This window comes from Gymnogyps californianus, chromosome 7, assembly GCF_018139145.2.
Source record: "Gymnogyps californianus isolate 813 chromosome 7, ASM1813914v2, whole genome shotgun sequence".
In the NCBI taxonomy this organism is placed as follows: Eukaryota; Metazoa; Chordata; class Aves; order Accipitriformes; family Cathartidae; genus Gymnogyps; species Gymnogyps californianus.
The window spans coordinates 800,249-817,072 of record NC_059477.1 but is presented as its reverse complement, the minus strand read 5'-3'; the positions used below and the strand labels follow the sequence as shown (position 1 = coordinate 817,072).

General features: G+C 65.2%; 2 protein-coding genes across 2 annotated transcripts in view; one reads left to right on the top strand and one right to left on the bottom strand.

The window, feature by feature from the left end:
* The window catches only part of COL18A1 (collagen type XVIII alpha 1 chain), a 41,394-nt gene extending 29,552 nt beyond the window's left edge, over window positions 1–11,842 (top strand). The window contains 41 exon segments of the mRNA XM_050899948.1: window positions 1,483–1,566; window positions 1,652–1,711; window positions 1,884–2,022; window positions 2,140–2,243; window positions 2,332–2,358; window positions 2,454–2,624; window positions 2,727–2,753; window positions 2,878–2,940; window positions 3,047–3,133; window positions 3,296–3,349; window positions 3,429–3,578; window positions 3,728–3,781; window positions 3,968–4,012; window positions 4,967–5,107; window positions 5,195–5,266; window positions 5,382–5,408; window positions 5,538–5,582; window positions 5,727–5,789; window positions 6,188–6,223; window positions 6,295–6,328; window positions 6,331–6,383; window positions 6,553–6,582; window positions 6,693–6,719; window positions 6,914–6,976; window positions 7,129–7,203; window positions 7,297–7,332; window positions 7,429–7,482; window positions 7,738–7,812; window positions 8,033–8,104; window positions 8,318–8,360; window positions 8,512–8,574; window positions 8,664–8,707; window positions 8,819–8,941; window positions 9,038–9,182; window positions 9,300–9,373; window positions 9,454–9,582; window positions 9,766–9,801; window positions 10,022–10,294; window positions 10,378–10,575; window positions 10,776–10,891; window positions 10,977–11,842. Coding sequence (XP_050755905.1) covers window positions 1,483–1,566; window positions 1,652–1,711; window positions 1,884–2,022; window positions 2,140–2,243; window positions 2,332–2,358; window positions 2,454–2,624; window positions 2,727–2,753; window positions 2,878–2,940; window positions 3,047–3,133; window positions 3,296–3,349; window positions 3,429–3,578; window positions 3,728–3,781; window positions 3,968–4,012; window positions 4,967–5,107; window positions 5,195–5,266; window positions 5,382–5,408; window positions 5,538–5,582; window positions 5,727–5,789; window positions 6,188–6,223; window positions 6,295–6,328; window positions 6,331–6,383; window positions 6,553–6,582; window positions 6,693–6,719; window positions 6,914–6,976; window positions 7,129–7,203; window positions 7,297–7,332; window positions 7,429–7,482; window positions 7,738–7,812; window positions 8,033–8,104; window positions 8,318–8,360; window positions 8,512–8,574; window positions 8,664–8,707; window positions 8,819–8,941; window positions 9,038–9,182; window positions 9,300–9,373; window positions 9,454–9,582; window positions 9,766–9,801; window positions 10,022–10,294; window positions 10,378–10,575; window positions 10,776–10,891; window positions 10,977–11,190 — 3,426 coding nt within the window. The 3' untranslated portion in view covers window positions 11,191–11,842.
* A 331-nt stretch (window positions 11,843–12,173) lies between these two features.
* Window positions 12,174–16,504, bottom strand: SLC19A1 (solute carrier family 19 member 1). The gene is made up of 6 exons (XM_050899603.1): window positions 16,476–16,504; window positions 15,107–15,417; window positions 13,646–14,393; window positions 13,229–13,421; window positions 13,004–13,145; window positions 12,174–12,903 (listed from the first exon to the last, which is right to left on the bottom strand). Exons 2-6 carry the CDS (start codon window positions 15,281–15,283, stop codon window positions 12,715–12,717), a joined length of 1,449 nt encoding a protein of 482 aa, XP_050755560.1. The 5' UTR covers window positions 15,284–15,417; window positions 16,476–16,504; the 3' UTR covers window positions 12,174–12,714.
* Between the last annotated feature and the right edge of the window lie 320 nt (window positions 16,505–16,824).

Genomic DNA, 16,824 nt, shown 5'->3' with positions numbered 1-16,824 from the left:
CTGTAAATGGGGTCTCAGCTGGGGTCTGGCAGGAGGGTTTGTTTGCAGCTGGATGCATGATAAGACCTATGGTGCTGCTGCCCCCTTTATCGGGGCAAACGGGCTGCAAAGGGCCCTTATAACCATCCCTCATGGGGATGCCTTGGTTCAGGGCTGGAACTGGATTATTTCCGATGCCTCCGGCAAGCCCCAGGACCGGGAAGGCCAGGCTGGAGTGTTGCGTTTATCAAAGCCTGGGCTTGCTGCTGGTGCTCAGTGGGGAGGAGAGGGATGGATTAGAGCCGGCTGTTAGCAGGGCAAGCAGCTGGAGGAGGTCACAACCCACCTGGGGGCATTTGCTTGTGGGAGAGATTTACATCTATTTTATTATTATATATATATAAATATAATATATTTGTAATATGTTATATTTATTATATAGCTATAATACGTTTATAATATATTCATCTTATAATGTCATAGCCAGCCTGGCTGAACTGCAGCTGCCCCTGATTCTTGTTTTCTTAAACCCATCGTGTTTCCTGAGCGCAGCTCTCTTTCCTGGACGTGGTGCGCTGTGCTTTCAAGCGAGCCCAAATATTATTTTAGGTGTCTTGCCCAGAGATGAGACAGCGAGTGGGAGGTATCTGCCCTCTCCAAGCTCGCTTCCCAGCGTGGTCCCCGGCACCTCCCCGCCGGGATCAGAAGGATGGGCAGCATCCCATCCCGGCAGCATCCCGGTGTCCCATCCCAGCAGCGAGGACCTGGGCTGGGCTCTGAGATGTGCTGGGTGACCCTGCTCACCGTGGGAGCCGTGGGGTTCAGGCTGGTACCCACACACCCTTCCCAGCTGAGACGGGGATGCTGCCCTCCCAGCGTGGGTAGCTTAGCTACGGGGGTTTGTCTGGAGGCAGCATCCTTAGGAAGGAATTTTTGGTGGTTTCTTGTATAAACAAGCGGCTTGGATGCACCCAAATAAATGGTAAGGAAGTGCGGATTAGCCTAAGAAATACAAAACCGGGGCTGCAGTGAACTGGGACCTGCCGGCGGCCCTTGCTTGGGGCAGAGAGGCTGTCTGCGGCTGGGGAGACCTCCGGAGAGAGGAAACAAGGAGCACAGCCAAAAAGGTCCCTGTAAAAGCATTGCTGTCTGGCTGGCTGGATCCTGGCCGCTACCTCTGCTCAGCCTGCCTGGCACATGGCTTTTTCCCATGGCTTGTCGAGCCGTGCCGGTGGTGCTGGGCACCGGGGGCTGCAAGGTTGAAACCTCTCTGTGCTGGGTCATGGATGGATGCTCGGGTGGACAGCGCTCTCTGCACCAGGCGAAAGAGCCTGATGTACGCGGGGCACTCGAGGACGTGGCGGCTGAGCGGCACGGCAGGCCACATCATGCCACGGGGTGGCTTGCGGCACGCGTCCGTCCGTGGCACGCGTCCGTCCGTGGCACCCATCCATCCGTGGCACCCGTCCATCCGTGGCAGCCCTCGGCATGGTTTCCTTCCAGGGGGTGATTGCTGATTTGAAGCTGCAAGGGGACCCGCGGGCGGCCGAGCGCCAGTGCGAGGAAGAGGAGGACGACGCTGAGGAGGTGAGCGCTGGCAGCCCGGCTTGGGCAGGCTGGGGGGCTGCCGCCCCGTGCTCCCACCTCACCCCTTCTCCCCGGGCAAACGCAGGTCTCTGGCGATTTCGGCAGCGGGGCAGAAGGTGGACACCAACCCTCGGGGAAAGTTGGGGTGAGTTGGTGCCCGCGGGTGTTGCGTGCAGCGGCGGGTCCCCGAGATTTTAGGGATGAGGAGGGCTGCGTGCCCTCCGTGGTCAAGGTCCCAGGATGCCCGATGGGGTCCCGGTGCCTGTCCCTTTTGGGAGGGCACCGGGAGGTGAACGGCACCACGGTTGTTGGCACAGGGTGTCCCGGGGCTGGTGGATGCCGTCCCCGTCACCTCTCCCCCCGTGGCGGCGGGCAGTGGGCCGAGGAGCGGCGGGGGATCCCTGCAGCAAGCTGAGAGGACCAGAGCGGAGGAGACGCTGCGGGTCTCCACGGGAGGTAATGCCAGCAGCTTTCCCCTTCCCCGCCATGCTGGCCAGCCCCGGGGCACACCAGTGGGGACATGGTGGGGTGGCCGTCCCCAAGCACGACCGGGTCCCTTTTCCCTTCCCGCAGGCACCGGCCCCAAAGGCGAAAAGGGGGAGAAGGGCGAACGTGGCCTGAAAGGGGACTCGGCGACCGGCAGCATCGTGGGGACGGGCAGTGTCAAGGGTGAAAAGGTGGGTGAGAATGTGGACCCCAGGGGCTGCAGGATGCCAGTGACGTGTCTGCATTTGACACCCGCTCCTCTTTGTTTCCGTCCCGCAGGGAGAGAAAGGAGAACTGGGCGTTAAGGTGAGCATCGCTGGGGGAGCCGGGCAGAGCCATGCCTGCCTGGGCTGCCACCCCTGGGGACGTGCCACCCATCCCCGTTTCCCTCCTCTCCCCAGGGCAGCGCTGGATTTGGCTACCCCGGCTCCAAAGGCCAGAAAGGGGAACCGGGCGACCCCGGAACCCCCGGAACCCTCTCACGGCACACCGATGGCTCGGTGGTGGAGCAGGTCACCGGTCCCCCAGGGCCGCCGGGGAAGGACGGAGCCCCCGGCAGGGATGGCGAGCCTGTGAGTCAAGCCCCCCACCCCTCGGGTATCCCCTCTCCCCCCACCCCTGCCTGCTTGCCTGCCTGCCTGCACGCTAACCTCTCCCCTCTCTGCCATCCCTAGGGCGATCCCGGCGAGGACGGCAAACCTGTAAGTGGGGTGGGGGGGGGTGGCGAGGTGATGGGTGCTGGCCATCCCCTTGCCTTGCACCCAGCAAGGTGGCCACCACCCATCACCTCGCCACCCGCTGACCCCCCACCGCTCCCCTTCACAGGGCGATATGGGGCCCCAGGGGTTCCCCGGGACGCCGGGGGAGCCCGGTCTGAAGGGGGAGAAGGTGAGTGCTGGGGCCGGTGTGGGGGGACGGCACATGCCGCTGCCCCCCTTTCCTCTTGCCGTCGGCTTGGCTGGGCTCACAAACCATGCTCTCTCCTCTGTGCCAGGGTGACCCAGGTGTGGGGCCGAGGGGACCCCCAGGACCACCTGGCCCCCCAGGACCACCGGGACCCTCCTCCAAGCATGACAAGCTGGTGGGTGCCCCCCTGAGACACAGGGATTTGGCGGGGGGGGGTGTCCATCAAGCCACAAAGGTGCGGGATGCTGCCACCAGCCCCTGGGCAGCATCCCCACGCTGCTGGGTACCCTGACCCCGGCTGTCGATGCCTGACGTTGCCCTCGTGCTTCTCCCCCAGACCTTCATCGACATGGAGGGCTCTGGCTTCGGTGGCGACCTGGAGAGCCTGCGGGTGAGTGGGGGTGAGTGCCCGTCCTGCCGGCAGGGAGTGGGGGGACGCGCTCAGCCATCGTCCCCTCCTTCTCTTCTAGGGTCCGCGAGGGCCGCCCGGTCCCCCAGGGCCACCCGGTGTACCCGGTTTGCCAGGGGAGCCGGGACGGTTTGGGATGAACCGCACGGACCTGCTGGGACCGCCGGGGCTGCCGGGCAGGGACGGGACCCCCGGACCTCCGGGGCCAGCGGTAGGTGTATGGGGTGGCCAAGGGGACCCATCCCAGGGCCACCCCATAGTGGTGGGGCTGTAACTGCCCCCCATGGCGGTGGGGGGCTCAGTACCCACCAGCCCCACGGGGTTTTCCTGCGCTGGAGCCAGCTTCTGAGCATCTTGCAGGGTCCTCCTGGAAGAGATGGGGCGGCTGGGCAGCCGGGGCCCAAAGGAGAGCAGGTGAGTGTCCCCTGTCCCATGTCCCCCGGGAGCACATCATGTCTACCCCACCAGGCAGCCGGCACCCCTGGCACATCTCCGGGAGGTCCCAGCTCCCTCCATCCCCAGGCTGGGGAGCACCAACCTGCTCCTGCCTGGAGCTGGGCAGCTTCTTCACACCCTCTTCTCCCTCCTCCTCCTCCCCAGGGTGACGTGGGCGACCTCGGCCTCCCCGGTGCACCGGGACCCAAGGTACTGTGCCTGGGGTGGGTTTCTTGGGGGGGGTCCCACATGCATTGCAGACTGGAGGCAGGGATGCTGCTTGGGGGTCACCTCGCACCGGAGTGGGGAGGGGGATGCTGGTATTTGGGTTCTTCCCAGACCAGAGCAGTGCCGCAGCTCGAGGCTGCGTGGAGCCGCCGACCACCCCCAGGATGCTTGCCGGGCTCCCGCCACCCTCACTTGGCTTTGCTCCGGGCGCTGCCACCTCGGGAAGCGGGCAGGAAAGCCGAGCGGGGTGTTTCGAGGCACAGAAGAGGGTTTGCCTGGGGGGTTTTGGGTGCCCACACCCCACTGGAAAACACCTCATCTTCTGCACATCGCTCTCCTGCCGGCCTGCTCGAGCTTCTTTCTGCCCCGCATCCCCAAGGGTGGAGGTAAAGGCTTGCTGGGATGTGCATGCTTGCCCTCCCCTCCCTTGGGGGTCAGGATGCCCCTTGGGATGACCTGAGCTGGGGGCAAGAGCCTCAAGAATTAAGGTTTCTTAATGCTGCCAGCACCAAGAGGGTAGATGGGGCGGCAGCAGGCGTGAGGACCGATCCTGCTGCTGAGAGACCCATAGCAAAGTGCAAGGGTGCCTGCGAGCATCCCCCCTCGGCGCTGAGCTCTGCTGCAGCATCGGAGCCAGCAATGTGTGCAAAAAAATTCGCATTTATGATTTTAGATGAGCCTCTGGTGGCCACCGTGCACATTGCATGGGGAGCCGGGGCCATCTGAGGACAGCCGGGACGAAGGATGCCCGAGCTGGGCAATGCCCCTTCCTGCAAAGCCCCTCTGCCCTGGAGACAGGGGAGCATCCGTGTCCTCTCCCAAGGGGCAGTTTGGGGATGCGGGAGAGGATGCGCTGCCTCCCGCTTGCAGGCTCCGGGCAGGGACTGTTGTCACCTTGTCTCATCTGTCCCCTTGTTTTTCTTGTCCCCTTTGCAGGGCAGCAAGGGAGAAACGGGACCAGCAGGAGCCCCGGGAGAGATGGGTTTAGCTGGCCTTCCCGGGCCCATCGGACCCCGAGGGCAGCCAGGGCCCCCCGGTCCCCCGGGACCGCCGGGGCCGGGCTACGAGGCTGGATTTGTAAGTGATCACCCCTGCGATGGGGGGAGTGGGATGAACTGGAGCGAGGGGCAGACGCGGCTCAGCCCCTTCTCCCCCCACACCTAGGGTGACATGGAGGGCTCAGGGCTGGCGTTCGCTTCTGGCTCCCCCGGACCACCCGGACCCGAAGGACCACAGGTAGCTCCGCTCTTGCCCCTTCCCTCCCCTCCATCCTGGCCTCCCCGGGGCATCCCCTGCCATCGCGTCCCCTGCCATCACCCAACGCTCATGGCCCCCTTCTTGTTGCTTGCAGGGGGTGCCGGGACTGCCAGGGGTGAAGGTGAGGAGCCCTTCAAGCACCTTCCTTGCCCTTTGCTGGAGCCAGCCGCAGAAGCCTGGCTCCATCCTTCCAGGATGCCCGTGGGCAGCCTGTGGGGATGCTCCCGCTCTGACACCTCTTTCCTTACAGGGGGAGGTCGGTAGCCCCGGGCAGCCCGGCTTGCCGGGACTGAAGGTAGGAGCGCCGGGAGATCGGGATGGGCTGTGTGCGAGCACCTGGGTTTGCAGGGTGCTGGGCAGGACCCCTGTGCTCCCCAGCCTGGGGCTGTCAGGAGGGTGCTCCATACTGCATCTTGCCCTTTCCCGCACCTTGTTGCAGGGAGATGCTGGTGTGCCCGGTGTGGATGGCCGGCCTGGCCTGGAGGGCTTCCCCGGACCCCAGGTAGGAGCATCAGCCCCCCCCCCCCCCTTTCCAGAAGCCCCCTCACTCCAGGCAGGGCACCCTTGGTCGCTGCAGGGCCACTTGCAGCAGCTTCATCCCCAGCAGCCAAAATTCACCCCTCCCAGTGCCTTCGGCTGTTCCCCTGCTCTGGGACCGGGCTCACCGCATGCCAGCGGTGCCCACGCTGCTTGGGAGCCCGTCCCCGTCAGCTTGCCATCCTGCTTGCCACCGCCTCCGCCCAAAAGCATCCCAACCTGGCTCGCTGCCTGGACCTTGCAGGCAGAGGGGGGTGGCCTGAAAGAGCCACAGGCAGGAGGGGGGGTCTCCGCTTGTGAGCCAGGGTCCGGCTGCCTGTAGTGCCAAGCGGGAAGCTCACCCCTGCCTGCTCCTCCTTCCAGGGACCCAAAGGTGACAGAGGCAGCCCCGGCGAGAAGGTAGGTGCCACCGGGCTGGGGCTGGGGACCGGCTGGTGGTGGCCCTGGGGCTAATGGCTTGTGTCTTCCAGGGCGAGCGAGGCCAAGATGGTGTGGGGCTGCCCGGCCCCCCGGTCCGCCTGGTCCCCCTGGACAGGTCATCGCTGTCTCGAGCGAAGATGTAAGTGATGGCGCCTGGCTTCACCGCAGCAGGGGGAAGCTAAAGTTGGGGGGGGGGGGCGGGGAAGGGGCCTGCCCAGCACCCATCGTGTGGGGAGACCTCTCCAGGAGCTCTGACATCTTCAGAGCAAAGATCAGGGTGAAAAACCTCGTTTTGTCTCTTTTTCCAGAAGTCTTTGGCGGCTTTGCCCGGTCCAGAGGTAGGTGCTCCCCTGCCACCCGTGCCCACCCCTCAGCAGTGCCGGGAGGGCACCCGGTTTCTTGGAAAGAGGGGGTTTGCTCTTACAAGCATCTCTGCTTCTCTCCACAGGGCAGACCGGGTCATGCCGGCTTCCCGGTGAGTCGGTGGCATGGCTGGGGACCACAGGGGTGGCCCCGGTGAAAGCTCCAGGCCCACTTTGGTGAAACCTCTGGTTGCTGGTCCTGCCGCACTTTGCCGCAGCGGTGCCGGGGCGGTGGTGATGGAGGGAGGGTTTGGGGTCTGCCTTTGGTGGGTCGGGGCTGATGTGGGCTCTGTGCTCCTCCCTGCAGGGCCCGGTGGGACCGAAAGGAGACCGGGGGTCGTCTGGTCCCCAGGGCTCCCCGGGGTTGAAGGTAACTGCTCCGGGTCACCTCCGCCCCGTGGGGTGGTCACGCTCCTGGTCCCCCATCCTGCCTGGCCACCGGGTGCCGGTGGTGACGCCAGCCCCACCATGGGAGGGAGCCTGGTCCCTCCATCTCCCCTCACGCCACCTCCTCTCGTGCAGGGGGAGAAGGGGGAGCCCGGCGTCATCATCAGCCCCGATGGGACCGTGGTCACTGCGAAGGTGAAAGGAGAAAAGGTGGGTGCGCTGTGGGAACGGGGGGCACGTCCCTGTGTGATGGGTGCCGGGTGGTCCCGGTGGTGATGCCCTTTCCCTCTCCGCTGTCCGCAGGGGGAGCCGGGGCTGCGCGGACCGATGGGACCCTCGGTAAGTCACCATCGCCATCCTCCTCGTATCCCGTGGGAAGGGACGGGGGTTGCCCCCGCTCTGAACACCCTCATCCTCATCTTCTCTCCCCTCCAGGGTCCCCAGGGACGAGCAGGGATGAAGGGAGAGATCGGCTTTCCGGGCAGACCCGTAAGACCTGCTCCCGGTTTGTTTGTCCCCTCGGCCATCGCCTCCTCCACCGCGTCCCCCCACCCCGTTTGCACGTCTTGCACCCGCTGAACCCCAAACCCTATCGTGTCCCCAAGGGGCGGGATGACGTCGGGGTGTCGGAGGCGATGCCGGGGCGTCGGAGGTGACACCGGGGCATCAGACGTGACACCGGGGTGTCACCTCAGGGTTGGCAGGGGGATGGGGACGAGGCTCATCTGTGCTGCTCATCCACAGGGACGTCCCGGCATGAACGGGCTGAAGGGCGAGAAGGGTGACCCCGTGGATGTCAGTAGTGTGCTGGGCTTGCGGGTGAGCACTGCTGCGGTCCCCCCCCGGGCTGCTGGCCCAGCAGGGCCGGGGACACACACCAAGGGTCTCCCTGGGGACCAGAATCCCTTTGGGGGAGGCAACATGCCTCCCTCTCTCAGGGACTGGTTGCCCCTCTGGGGCAGGGCATGGCCCCGGTGTCCCCCCCGCCATGGGGACTGTCCACTTTGCAGGACCCTGACACATCTTCTCTCCCCCGCAGGGTCCCCCGGGACCCCCAGGTCCCCCAGGGCCCCCTGGGCCACCTGGCAGCATAGTCTACGACAGCAGCAATGTGAGTAACAACACCGTCACCATGATGGGGGTGCTGAAGACTTGTGACCGGGTCCCCCCCCAGTGCCCCCCGCCTGGCTGGAGGGGATGGAGGATGCTCCGGTGGCATCCTGGCCAGGGCTGGCACATGGGGCTGTCATCAGCATCACACTGAGGTTGGGGGGTCCCCGAGGATGCTGCTGTCTCTGCAGCCACTTCCTTTGCATCCCCGCAGACCTTCAGCGACTCGGGCCATCCTGCGCTGCCAGCCTTCCCCGGTAAGGGGGTGTCCCTCTCCCAGCCCCCTCAGGGCAGTTCGGGGACCCCCGGCAAGGTGGCAAGGGGGGCAGGGAGGGGAAAGCCCCTCCATTAGAGCTGGGACTGGGATGCTGCAGTGCTGAGACGGCATCTCTCTGCTGCTCCCCACAGGTTTCCACCAGTTTCCAGGACAAAAGGGAGAGAAAGGCGATCCCGGAGCCCCGGGACCCCCAGGTAGGTGACCAGTCCTCGCAGGCAGAGGCGGGCAGGGGGTGGCTCATGCCCATCCCGACTCTCCTCTCCCCTCCTCTCCCTCTCCGCAGGCCACTTCCCCTACAATCCGAGTCACTTCGGTGCCAACCTGCGGGTAAGTCAGTCCTTTGCCCACTGGCGGTGGCTCACGGGGCTAGCACCCGGCACAATTTGGGGTACCGGGGTGCGCCCCAGCCGCTCACCTTAAGGCTGTGCCATCCCACAGGGTGACAAGGGGGATGCAGGTCCCAAGGGTGAGAAGGGCGAGCCAGGCAGCACCCCGCTCTATGGTCCCAGCATCTCTGGGCTGCCGGGGCCTCCGGGGCCCCAGGGCTACCCCGGGCTGCCGGTGAGTACCCCATGGTGCAGGGGGCGAGGGGGAGCATGGGGGGGACGCGGCATCCCTGGGTGCTTTGCTCCAGGGATGCTCTCTTGCACTGCCTAGGGTCCCAAGGGGGACAGTATCGTTGGGCCGCCGGGGCCTCCCGGACCTCAGGGCCCCCCTGGTATTGGATACGAGGGGCGGCAGGGCCCCCCTGGCCCTCCCGGCCCCCCTGGTCCACCCTCCTTCCCAGGTCCCCACAGACAAGGTGAGTACCTGCCCAGTTGCATCCCTCCCTGCCACCCCTGCATCCCTCCCTGCACTCCCTGCATCCCTCCCCGTGCTGCGGCCCTCTCCATCTCACCCTTCTTCCTCCCTCCGCCAGCTATCAGCATCCCTGGACCCCCTGGACCGCCGGGACCCCCCGGACCGCCAGGCACCAGCGGGACGTCCTTGGGGGTGAGTCGGGGCTCTGGGTAGGGGGTTGCCCGCGGGCTGGCCAGCCGAGCCCTGAGCCGCCCGCCGGGCTGTGCCCGCAGCTGCGTACCCTGCCGACCTACCAGGCGATGCTGAGCGCCGCGCACGAGCTGCCCGAGGGTGGCCTCGTCTTCCTGACCGACCGGCAAGAGCTCTACGTCCGCCTGCGTGGGGGCTTCCGACGGGTGCTGGTGAGTCGGGGGGGCCGGAGGGTCACCCCATCTTGGGTTGCACTGCCCGGCTCTAGGGGAGTGCAGACGGCATCGCCCTGGGGTTTCGGTGGTGTCTTTTGGCGGTGCTCGGGGGTCCCCCCACCCATGCGCGAGGAAGAGGAGAGGGGGGCAGCTGGGATCTGATGTGCCATGCCCTTGCAGCTGGAGGAGCACACCCTGATCCCCAGTTCGGCTCTGGTGAGTCCCTGTCCCCCCATGCCTATCCTCATCCCCCCATCCTCCATCCCCATCCTCCATCCTCATACATCCCCATCCCATCCCCATCCCCATCTCCATCCATCTTCAACCATCTCCATCTCCATCCATCCCCAACCATCTTCATCCCCATCTCCGTCCTCATCCCCATCCCCACCCAGGGCAGCACTAACCCTCAGCCTGTCTCCCCTTCCCTCCCCAGGACAACGAGGTGTACGACAAGCCGCCCAGCGTCCACTACACCGGCCCCCAGCCCCCCCTCCAGCCCCGCGGACCCCTCCACCCCCTCCGCAACCACAGCCCCCCGCCCACCGCCCGACCCTGGCGCGGGGACGAGGTGGTGGCCAACCAGCACCGCCTGCCCGAGCAACCCTTGCTCCACCACCAGCACGAGCTCCTCAACAGCTACTACATCCACCGCCGGCCGGATCCGGCCCCCGTGGCTGCCCACGTGCACCAGGACTTCCAGCCCGCCGTGAGTACCGCGTGCTGGCCGAGAGGAGGTGACGATGGTGGCCAAAGCCGTGTCCCTCAAGCCCTGTTGTCCCTTCTTGGCAGCTTCACCTGGTGGCCCTGAACACCCCGCTGAGCGGAGGCATGCGCGGCATCCGGGGCGCCGATTTCCAGTGCTTCCAGCAAGCCCGGCAGGTCGGGCTGGCCGGCACCTTCCGCGCCTTCCTCTCCTCCCGCCTGCAGGACCTCTACAGCATCGTGCGCAGGGCCGACCGCGCCGCCGTGCCCATCGTCAACCTCCGGGTACGTGTGGGTCCCCATCCCCTTCCCGACACCCCGTGAGCTCCGAGGGATGCAGAGCATCCCAAAGCCCCCACCCATCCGCATGGCAGTGACCGTGGAGCATCCCCTCCCCGGAGGCTGCTGGGGCTCAGAGCTCCTGTGATGCTCTCGGGGTGCAGGCAGGGCTGACGCCCCCTCCTTTTTCCATCCCCCCCCACCAGGACGAAGTGCTCTTCAGTAACTGGGAAGCCCTTTTCACGGGTAGCGGGGCCCCGCTGCGAGCCGGTGCCCGCATCCTCTCCTTCGACGGCCGGGATGTCCTGCGGGATGCGGGATGGTGAGTGCGGGATGGGGCAAGAGGGGAGATGGGGTCTGGACCGTGGCGGGGGGCAGCGGCAGCCCCCCACCTTTCTCCTTTCCAGGCCGCAGAAGAACGTCTGGCACGGCTCGGATGCCAAGGGCCGGCGCTTGCCCGAGAGCTACTGTGAGACATGGCGGACGGAGGAGCGCACTGCCACCGGCCAGGCTTCCTCGCTGGGCTCCGGCAAGCTGCTGGAGCAGGTGGCCAGCAGCTGCCAGCACACCTTCGTCGTCCTCTGCATCGAGAACAGCTTCATGACCGCCGCCAAAAAGTGACACCTTCCCGTCCCCTGGGTACCCCGCATCTCCCCGGGGAGGGTCGGGCCAGCCTGCACCCCGGCACCCCTGTGGTCCTCGGCCCCCCCTGCTGTGCGCCTGCCCTTGCCCCGCAGGGTTTTCTTCTCCCGCAGACCTGAAGCCAAAGAATATCGCCATCGCCCCTGCCCTGGGTCGGCAGGGGCTCACATCCCACCCGGGGCAGGGCAGCCGTGGGCTGGCTGCCTTCCTCCTCCTCTCGCTCCACTTCTCTTCTGACTCCTAATATTTAACCACTTCAGCTTGTGTCCCCCACCGGTTCGGATGCTCTTTTTGGGGTGGCTGGGTGGGAGGATGCTCAGCAGGGAGATTTCGGTGCTGCCATGCAGCGTGCCCTCCCGGAAAGCCTGCGGGGGGGTTCTCTGACACCCCCCCCCACCTCCAGCCCTGCGCTGTCCTTGCCAGGAGCTTGGGGTCGGACCCAAATCCCTGCTGCTGGGGCCACAGGGTCTTCTCCCAGCATCCAATCCAAGCAAGGGACCGTCCCGTGGCAGTGCCGGGGCTCCCCTCCAAGATGGTCTCCATCCTCCCCAGGTAAGGACCATCCCACCCAGTCCCCCATCATCATCCTCACCTCCACCTCCCAGCCAGCAGCTCGTGAGCCCTGGGGCGGGGGGGGTGGGAGGTGGGTGTCTGGTCCCCTCCATCCCCTCGGGACCCCTGGCCGTGCTCCCACACCCCGGGTACAGCCACACCCAGGCCAGCGCGGGGACGGGGGCGATGGGGTGGCCCCGACGTGGGGCCAGGCGTGCCCTTGGCGTGTGTTTACGTGTGTGTGCGTGTTGAGTACGCGTGGTACCAAGGGCAGGCACCGCCGTCACCCCCCCCCTCCCTGTGCCACCTTTGCTGCGCTCTAAGGGCCAAGGTGCAGCGAAGCTGGTTTGAATTGGTGTGGGCAAATCCAAGGTGCTAAAAAACAAAAAAAGAAAGAAAAAAGATAAATCTGTAACTAGCTTTTTATTATTGTATGGAAATTATTACCATAAAAGCTGTGTGAGTCACACGGTCTCTATTTCTTACGGTCTACTGTATTTTGTGTAATTAATGCAATTTAAAGCCTGTGGATCTTTATATTTTTTTTTGTCGGTTGTGTCCTATAAACCATTTTCTAAAGGCACTGAATAAAGAAACGTTATCCTCTTGTAGCCTGGCTCCGCGCGATGATGGGGAGCTGATGGCCTGGAGACACCCCCCGGACCCCATCCGTATCCCTGCGTGGTACCCGGCGGTGGCAGCCGTGAGCATCCTGCTCCTGCTCTGGGTTATGTTTGTGGCCGGGCTGGGGGGGCACAGCCCTGCCCCCGTGGAGCAGAAAATGGGTCCCAAGGGGTTATGTCCTCAACGGGCCGGCGCCGGGGACTGGCAGCGGTACAGGAGACTAAAGTACACGGTGACGGTGACGGTGACGCTCACTTACGGAGCCGACACCCAGCCACGATGGTCACGGTGCCAGTGCTCAGGCTCGCGTGGCGCCTGCCTCCGGGCTCAGGCTCGCGTGGTGCCTGCCTCCGGGCTCTTCTCCTGTGCCGGCACCTCGGCGGAGAGCTGGCATGGCTCCTTGGCCAAGGCCAGCTCCGCCGGCTGCTCGTTGCGGCTGTGCCGGATGCCCACGCCAATAGCCGCCAGCAGGTAGACCACCGCCAGCAGCGTGAAGTAGCCGAAATACACGTAAAACTGCAAGAGAAGGCGGGGGGGGAGAGAACGACACTTGCAGCCCCCCTTCATCCCACACCATTAGGGGACCACCTCCATCCTAGGTGCCCCCCATCCCTACCTGGGGATGCACAGACAAGCCCAAGCCCCTCTTGTCGGCCACGATGATGGTGATGATGGTCTTCAGCACGGTGGCGAAGAAGGTGTTGACCCCGAAGACGAGCGCGCAGAGCTCTTTGGAGAGGGAGGTAGCGATCTGGAAACTGGGAAGGAGGGGGGCACCAGTGAACCCCTGGTACCAGCCTGGCTGCCGGGGTGGGAACAGGTCCCCAGGGGTACCACGCACATGGCAATGGGCACCAGGAACTGGTGGGAGCTGCGGAAGAGGACGTAGGCAACGTAGCACAGCCAGATGTTGCTGGTGGTGTTCGTGAGGAGGAGCAGCCCTGCCTGGACAGCCGTCACCACCCCGATCACCAGCTCCGACCACAGCGTCCAGCGGATCTTCACGTAGCCGGCAGCGAAGGAGGCGCCAGCCCCTGGGGAGGGGATGAAGGATGCTGCAAACACCTCACCAGCACGGGACCACCTTGCGTCCCCCAGCCTAGCGATGCTCATCTCATCTACTGATGCTCGTCTCATCACCACTGCCAAACCACCCCCTGCATCCCCAAAAATGCCATGAGGACCGCCATTCCCGGAGACGCAGCAGGATGAGGGTGTCCCCCTGCATCCCCGGTGTCCCCAGCCCAGGCGAGCGTACCCAGCAGCGTGGAGGCAGCATCCACCCCTCCATTGTACACCCGGCGGTTATCCATGGCGGGGTAGATCTCGTTCCAGAGGATCTGCACGTAGTACAGCATCAGGTAGTAACCGGCCGAGTTGAAGACCCACCACAAGGACCAGAGCCGGAGCTGGGGTTGCCTGGCCAACGCTCCCACCTCCCGCAGCATACGGCACAGCGCCGCCTCCCGCCAGCCCCGCGTCCCCCCACCGCCGTCCCCCCCGGCCATCTTGTCCAGCTCGGCGGGCGCAGCCCTGTCGTCAGCCCCCTCGGGCCGGTTGAAGAAGAGGCTGCGCCGGGGCCGCTCAAGGAAGAGGGTGAGGACGAGGCCGAAGCTGACAAAGCCCAACGAGACGTAGTTGAGGGTGAGGAAGGAGACGCCACCCAAGGTGACGCAGAGCTGGCCCAGCACGGAGCTGGTGAAGACGCCCAGGAGGACGGCGGAGCGGGAGTAGCTGGCCATACGCTGGTAGCAGGACGGGGCGACGAGGGAGAAGATGTAGGAGGAGTAGGCGATGCGGGCGGCCATGGTGATGCCGTAGAAGAACTCCATCAGCTGCATGGCCAGGACAGAGGTGCCCAACACCAGCAGCAGCCAGATGGAGATGTGGCTCAGGCTCTGCAGCACCAGCACCGGCTTGTAGCGCAGGTAGTCCGTCAGCAGGAAGATGGGCACCAGCACGGCCATGTAGGAGTAGGTCAGCACTGGCGTGATCACGTTGGTCACCTGCCGCGCGTGCAAGGAGGGGCTGAGCACGGGACACGTCCCTGGGGGATGCCCCCGGCCCGGAGGAGGGTGGTTTGGGTGGGCACCAGCTGCTGACCCCCATTGCAGGGAGGAATGTGGCCCGCAGCGCGCTCAGCCGGGGGCTTGGCTGAGCCCCAGCCCCCTCCCGTGCCGGGAATGCGGCGTTCCCACGGATGTAGCAGTCTGCTGGGACCAGGGCCAGCGTCCCTTGGTCGGGGGGATGGCGACATGTGGCCTCTCCTCGTCTAACCCTATCGTTGCCAGCAGCCCGGCGGTGCCCAGCCCTGTGCCCCGCACCGTGCACCGTGCCAGCATGGGAGGGTCTCCCCAGTGGGATGGGATGGGGCTTCTCCCAGTCCGGCACCCCCCTGCCATCCCGCTGGCTGCCCAGGCGGGCAGAGATCGGGCATCGCCCCCCAAAAGCGGCGTCCAGCCTCAGCACGAGGTCTTACACCGGGGAAAGCTGAGCCTGGGACTGAGGGGACAGGGTGACCTCGCAGCCCAGCGGGACAGGGACATGCTGCCGGATGGACACATGCCACCTTCTCCCCGCCATCCAAAAAGCACCGCCACGTATCACCGCACGCCTCCATACCCCGGGACCGCGAGAGGATGCTCCGGCCAGCCCCAGGGTGGTGATCGTGGCCGGAAAGGGGAGCACCGGGGCGGGGGACAGGCTGCCCATGGCTCACCTCTGCCTGCGTGAAGTTCTTGTCGGCCCCCAGGAGATACGGGGTGATGAAGCTTTCCCCGGGCCGGATCTGCGTCATGAAGCCGTAGAAGCAGAGGTAGAAGACTTGTAGTTTCCAGCGCTGGTCCGGCACCGTCTCCGATGCCGGCTTTTTGGCATCATCATCTTTCTTGGGCATGGCTCCGCCGGCTCTGCAGCGGGACGGCGGCGTTATCCCGGGGACCGTCAGCTAGACAGGCTTTGCCGGGCCAGGCAGCCCCTCTCTGGCCGCAGGCGCTCTCCGACGCATCGAAAGCCACGTCGCTGCAGTTTCTGGGGAGAAAGCAGCATTTGGCACAGGCTCAAATTCCTCCATAATCGCAAGGCAAATAAATACCACTACCTTCTCCCCAGGAGATGTTCTTGCAAGAAGAAAAGCAGCCGTGCGTCTCGCTGTGCAAAAGCTGAGGGGGGGGGGGGCCCCGTTTCGGGCGGCATTTGTAAATCCCGTATAAAAGAGCCTGGATGCACGAAGCGCCCAGCTCTGCAGCGGGGCATCCTCGGCTCCCACCACCTTCTTTTTTCTCCCTTTTAAAAGTCAGTGGGGTTTTACCCCCCTCCTCGAAGTGACGCTTCCCTCTGAGCCGAGTCGCTCCGCTGCAGACCAGGAGGCAGAGGGATGCTCCGGAGGGAGACGGCAGCGGTTGCAGGGACCGCGCCCGTTGTGAAAGCGAGTTAATGTGCACACTGGGCACGGGGCCGCCCGTGTTATACATTAGCTGGGCGGTCGGCGGGACTTTAGCTGAGCTGCAGGCAAGCGGTTGCCCCTCGGCTCTCCCCCGGCGGGACGCGATGCTTGGGTGGCATCGCCCGGCCTGGGGAGAATGCAAAATGCCACGAGGTTCATGGTCCAGAGGGGGATTAAATGCTCAAATCCTGAGGTTTGGCCGCAGGAAAGCTGGCAGTGCCGGGGAGGCCTGATTAGCGGTCACGGGATGAAGGCAGGGAAGGGAGAAGGCCTGGCCGGGGCGCCCTCCCAGTGCTCCCCACTCCCACGACAAGTCACCGACGGCGCTTTTCAAGCCATAAAAATCCACGTGTGCCAATCCACGCCGCGGGAGCAAGGTCTAGAAACCCGATCACCCTGCTAATTGCAGAACGACTAATCACGGTCATTAAAAAGTAAGTCCATGGTCCCAGTCCGTGCCTCCCTGCTGCCATGCTGCCTGGCGAGACTGGGGGGCTCACCTCTGAAGAGCCTCCCCCCCCGGATAACGCACGCGGCTAATGGGGAAACGAGCCGGTGGTGATGGCAGGGGAAAGCCGGTCGTGATCGAAACGAAAAGCGGCAGCGGGAAGCGGGGTGCCCATTCGCCCCAGCGACGACTCACCGGTCCAGCAGCATTCCCATGGGATTTCAGCGCCGGTGCCTGAGCATCGCCAAAACGCACGCGTTCCGGAGCCCACAGCCTCTACCTCTTAAATAGGTCCCTGGGGAGCGGGGCAGGGATTCGGTGCTTGCTTACTGTCAGCCAGCTATCACCCAGAGCCGGTGCCGGCTTGGGTGCCGGATGGAGCACCGCAGCCCCGCCGCTGTGCCGGGAAGGGCAAGGAGCAGGGGCTAAACCCCCCCGACCGCCCCCCCAGCACCGTGCCGTGCCGTGCCGTGCCTGCCTGGGGCCCCTGCCAGCCACGACTGCCTGGACTATGCCCCATCGCCCGCTCGTCCCCGAGCCGGGC

Coding starts and splice junctions, on each gene's coding strand:
- SLC19A1 (XM_050899603.1), bottom strand. CDS start 15,283: ATGCCCAAGAAAGATGATGATGCCAAAAAGCCGGCATCGGAGACGGTG. Junction 13,422..13,645: donor TGCTGCCTCCACGCTGCTGG/GTACGCTCGCCT, acceptor TCCCCTCCCCAG/GGGCTGGCGCCTCCTTCGCT. Junction 13,146..13,228: donor TTCCTGGTGCCCATTGCCAT/GTGCGTGGTACC, acceptor CCTCCTTCCCAG/TTTCCAGATCGCTACCTCCC.